Here is a 5,426-nt window from a genome sequence, read left to right as displayed (position 1 = left end):
CCTGTGGGTTCATTCCCCCAGCCTGCATGTCTGGGGGAGGGGGCGCCCTGGTCCTAGCACCCTGAGGCCTGGGTCTCCCATACACCATGCTGGGGGGACACAGCCCACACAGGCTAGTACAGTATCTACTTAAGCGGCTTCTGCAGCTACTGGGCCAGCTTCAGCCCAGCTCCCAGGCTCGGGCAGTTCAGAGCTCTGCCAACACCTTTGCAAACCAACCCTCGGCTTTGGGCCCCACAGCCAGGAGAACGGCGTTGAAATGCGCTGGCTTTCTGCTTCCTGTTCCTCTGGAGGGCATCTTCCTGCCCCAGCAGACTCCACACACGCCCCTTGGAAGCGAGACCTCTGTCCTGTCCCCGCCCCAGGGGGTTTGGTGGAGTGGAACACGCGCCCCGGGAGGCCTTGCTCAGGGATGCTCGTTTAGACAGTGTCGGCGAGCGCACATTTCCCAAACCACCCAGCGGGGTCGCTCTTGGATTGCTGCAGCACACTGCCACCGCTCACCATGTGGGCACAAATCGTGCAATATCTGGTGTTTTACATAAAGCCCCAGCTCCTGGAGTCATGTGAATATATGGGAAGCACAGGATCATTGAACTGCAGGACTGGAGGAGTCCTCGGTAGGTCATCCAGTTCAGCCCCAGTGCTGAGGCAGGACTAAGTATTACCTACACCATCCCTGACAGTGTTTATCCCACCTGCTCTTAAAAACCTCCAGTGACAGAAACTCCACCACCTCCCTGGGCAATTTACAGGCAGTCCTAACTTTATGACGTTCAACTTACAACGAACAGCACGTACGTTTCTAAACGGACACCCTGATTCGACTTATGACAGTGGTTTCGACCTGACGATGCCCGGTCTCGCAGTGGAGTTGATTGTGGTTCCGAGTTACAACGTTTTGACTTACGACACAATTTTCAGGAACCGATTGTGTCGTAAGTCCGAGGACTGCCTGTTTTCCAGTCCTTAACCACCCTGGCAGGTAGGGAGTTTTTCCTACTGTCCAACCTAAACTGCCCTGGCTGCAATTTAAGCCCATTGCGTCTTGTCCTGTCCTCAGAGGTTAAGAAAAACATTTTTTCTCCCTCCTCCTTTTACATACTTGAAGACTCTGATCATGCCTCCTCTCAGTCTTCTCTTCTCCAGACTAAACAAACCCAATTTTTTAATCTTCCCTCGTAGGTCATGTTTTCTGAGACCAACCTTCGGTGCCTTCAGCACCCCTGTATCACACCATGAGCCCCCGGCAGGGAATCCCCCTGGACTGGACGCCTGGGAAGGACTTACACATCCAAGGGAATAATGCACCCCCCCCAATTTCCATAGATTGGAGTGACTCTCAGCCAGCGCTGTAAAACAGAAGGGTTTATTAGATGTCTGGAACACAGTGTAGGAAGTTCTTAGTTCACATACAGAGTTACAGCATAGTCCATCCAGGCCAGTCCTGAGCCCTCTGACCTCCAGTCCAGAAGAAGGAATCCTGCTTCCAGCCTACACTAACAACTCAACTGACCCCTCCTTCATCCTTTGCTCTCCAGTTGGTCACTGCTGTCTGGCTTCCCCGCAGAGGGTGGGCCACCCATGGTCGTTAGTTGCCAGGTACCAAAGGGCTGTGCAGTTGGAGTGGCCATTGTCCTCCCCGGGCCCCAGAATCATAGAATATCAGGGTTGGAAGGGACCTCAGGAGGTCATCTAGTCCAACCCCCTGCTCAAAGCAGGACCAATCCCCAATTAAATCATCCCAGCCAGGGCTCTGTCAAGTCTGACCTTAAAAACCTCCCTGGTCTACACTAGGACTTTAGGTCGAATTTAGCAGCGTTAAATCGATGTAAACCTGCACCAGTCCACACAATGAAGCCTTTTATTTTGACTTAAAGGGCTCTTAAAATCGATTTCCTTACTCCACCCCTGACAAGTGGATTAGCGCTTAAATCGACCTTGCCGGCTCGAATTTGGGGTACTGTGGACACAATTCGATGGTACTGGCCTCCGGGAGCTATCCCAGAGTGCTCCATTGTGACCGCTCTGGACAGCACTCTCAACTCAGATGCACTGGCCAGGTAGACAGGAAAAGAACCGCAAACTTTTAAATCTCATTTCCTGTTTGGCCAGCGTGGCAAGCTGCAGGTGACCATGCAGAGCTCATCAGCACAGGTGACCATGATGGAGTCCCAGAATCGCAAAAGAGCTCCAGCATGGACCGAACGGGAGGTACGGGAACTGATCGCTGTTTGGGGAGAGGAATCCGTGCTATCAGAACTCCGTTCCAGTTTTCGAAATGCCAAAACCTTTGTGAAAATCTCCCAGGGCATGAAGGACAGAGGCCATAACAGGGACACGAAGCAGTGCCGTGTGAAACTGAAGGAGCTGAGGCAAGCCTACCAGAAAACCAGAGAGGCGAACGGCCGCTCCGGGTCAGAGCCCCAAACGTGCCGCTTCTATGATGAGCTGCATGCCATTTTAGGGGGTTCAGCCACCACTACCCCAGCCGTGTTGTTTGACTCCTTCAATGGAGATGGAGGCAATATGGAAGCAGGTTTTGGGGACGAAGAAGATGATGATGATGATGAGGTTGTAGATAGCTCACAGCAAGCAAGCGGAGAAACCGGTTTTCCCGACAGCCAGGAACTGTTTCTCACCCTGGACCTGGAGCCAGTACCCCCCAAACCCACCCAAGGCTGCCTCCTGGACCCAGCAGGCGGAGAAGGGACCTCTGGTGAGTGTACGTTTTAAAATACTATACATGGTTTAAAAGCAAGCATGTGAAAGGATTACTTTGCCCTGGCATTCGCGGTTCTCCTAGATGTACTCCTAAAGCCTTTGCAAAAGGTTTCTGGGGAGGGCAGCCTTATTGCGTCCTTCATGGTAGGACACTTTACCACTCCAGGCCAGTAACACGTACTCGGGAATCATTGTAGAACAAAGCATTGCAGTGTATGTTTGCTGGCATTCAAACAACATCCGTTCTTTATCTCTCTGTGTTATCCTCAGGAGAGTGAGATATAATTCATGGTCACCTGGTTGAAATAGGGTGCTTTTCTTCAGGGGACACTCACAGGAGCCCATTCCTGCTGGGCTGTTTGCCTGTGGCTAAACAGAAATGTTCCCCGCTGTTAGCCACAGGGAGGGGGGAAGGTTGAGGGGGTAGCCACGCGGTGGGGGGAGGCAAAATGCGACCTTGTAACGAAAGCACATGTGCTATGTATGTAATGTTAACAGCAAGGTTTACCCTGAAAGAGTGTAGCCACTGTTTTATAAAATGTGTCTTTTTAAATACCGCTGTCCCTTTTTTTTTCTCCACCAGCTGCATGTGTTTCAATGATCACAGGATCTTCTCCTTCCTAGAGGCTAGTGAAGCTTAGAAAGAAAAAAAAACGCACTCGCGATGAAATGTTCTCTGAGCTCATGCTGTCCTCCCACACTGACAGAGCACAGACGAATGCGTGGAGGCAAATAATGTCAGAGTGCAGGAAAGCACAAAATGACCGGGAGGAGAGGTGGCGGGCTGAAGAGAGTAAGTGGCGGGCTGAAGACAGGGCTGAAGCTCAAATGTGGCGGCAGCGTGATGAGAGGAGGCAGGATTCAGTGCTGAGGCTGCTGGAGGACCAAACCAGTATGCTCCAGTGTATGGTTGAGCTGCAGCAAAGGCAGCTGGAGCACAGACTGCCACTGCAGCCCCTCTGTAACCAACCGCCCTCCTCCCCAAGTTCCATAGCCTCCACACCCAGACGCCCAAGAACGCGGTGGGGGGGCCTCCAGCCAACCAGCCACTCCACCACAGAGGATTGCCCAAAAAAAAGAAGGCTGTCATTCAATAAATTTTAAAGTTGTAAACTTTTAAAGTGCTGTGCTTAAAGTGCTGTGTGGCATTTTCCTTCCCTCCTCCACCACCCCTCCTGGGCTACCTTGGTAGTCATCCCCCTATTTGTGTGATGAATGAATAAAGAATGCATGAATGTGAAGCAACAATGACTTTATTGCCTCTGCAAGCGGTGATTGAAGGGAGGAGGGGCAGGTGGTTAGCTTACAGGGAAGTAGAGTGAACCAAGGGGCGGGGGGTTTCATCAAGGAGAAACAAACAGAACTTTCACACCGTAGCCTGGCCAGTCATGAAACTGGTTTTCAAAGCTTCTCTGATGCGTACCGCGCCCTCCTGTGCTCTTCTAACCGCCCGGGTGTCTGGCTGCGCGTAACCAGCAGCCAGGCGATTTGCCTCAACCTCCCACCCCACCATAAACGTCTCCCCCTTACTCTCACAGATATTGTGGAGCACACAGCAAGCAGTAATAACAGTGGGAATATTGGTTTCGCTGAGGTCTAAGCGAGTCAGTAAACTGCGCCAGCGCACCTTTAAACGTCCAAATGCACATTCTACCACCATTCTGCACTTGCTCAGCCTGTAGTTGAATAGCTCCTGACTACTGTCCAGGCTGCCTGTGTACGGCTTCATGAGCCATGGCATTAAGGGGTAGGCTGGGTCCCCAAGGATACATATAGGCATTTCAACATCCCCAACGGTTATTTTCTGGTCTGGGAATAAAGTCCCTTCCTGCAGCTTTTGAAACAGACCAGAGTTCCTGAAGATGCGAGCGTCATGTACCTTTCCCAGCCATCCCGCGTTGATGTTGGTGAAACGTCCCTTGTGATCCACCAGTGCTTGCAGCACTATCGAAAAGTACCCCTTGCGGTTTACGTACTCGCCGGCTTGGTGCTCCGGTGCCAAGATAGGGATATGGGTTCCGTCTATAGCCCCACCACAGTTAGGGAATCCCATTGCAGCAAAGCCATCCACTATGACCTGCACATTTCCCAGGGTCACTACCCTTCACATCAGCAGATCTTTGATTGCGTGGGCTACTTAGAATCATAGAATCATAGAATATCAGGGTTGGAAGGGACCCCAGAAGGTCATCTAGTCCAACCCCCTGCTCAAAACAGGACCAATTCCCAGTTAAATCATCCCAGCCAGGGCTTTGTCAAGCCTGACCTTAAAAACCTCTAAGGAAGGAGATTCTACCACCTCCCTAGGTAACGCATTCCAGTGTTTCACCACCCTCTTAGTGAAAAAGTTTTTCCTAATATCCAATCTAAACCTCCCCCACTGCAACTTGAGACCATTACTCCTCGTTCTGTCATCTGCTACCATTGAGAACAGTCTAGAGCCATCCTCTTTGGAACCCCCTTTCAGGTAGTTGAAAGCAGCTATCAAATCCCCCCTCATTCTTCTCTTCTGCAGGCTAAACAATCCCAGCTCCCTCAGCCTCTCCTCATAACTCATGTGTTCCAGTCCCCTAATCATTTTTGTTGCCCTTCGCTGGACTCTCTCCAATTTATCCACATCCTTCTTGAAGTGTGGGGCCCAAAACTGGACACAGTACTCCAGATGAGGCCTCACCAATGTCGAATAGAGGGGAACGATCACG

General features: G+C 51.3%; 1 protein-coding gene across 1 annotated transcript; it reads left to right on the top strand.

Annotated features, from left to right (window-relative positions):
• Positions 1-933: 933 nt before the first annotated feature.
• LOC140906096 (myb/SANT-like DNA-binding domain-containing protein 7) lies at positions 934-3,919 on the top strand. The gene is made up of 2 exons (XM_073329605.1): positions 934-2,719; positions 3,308-3,919. Exons 1-2 carry the CDS (start codon positions 2,137-2,139, stop codon positions 3,346-3,348), a joined length of 624 nt encoding a protein of 207 aa, XP_073185706.1. The 5' UTR covers positions 934-2,136; the 3' UTR covers positions 3,349-3,919.
• The last annotated feature ends 1,507 nt before the right edge of the window (positions 3,920-5,426 follow it).

Source organism: Lepidochelys kempii, chromosome 2 (genome assembly GCF_965140265.1).
Source record: "Lepidochelys kempii isolate rLepKem1 chromosome 2, rLepKem1.hap2, whole genome shotgun sequence".
NCBI lineage: Eukaryota > Metazoa > Chordata > Testudines > Cheloniidae > Lepidochelys > Lepidochelys kempii.
Note: the sequence above shows the minus strand (reverse complement) of the source record. Positions and strands in the feature narration are given on the sequence as shown.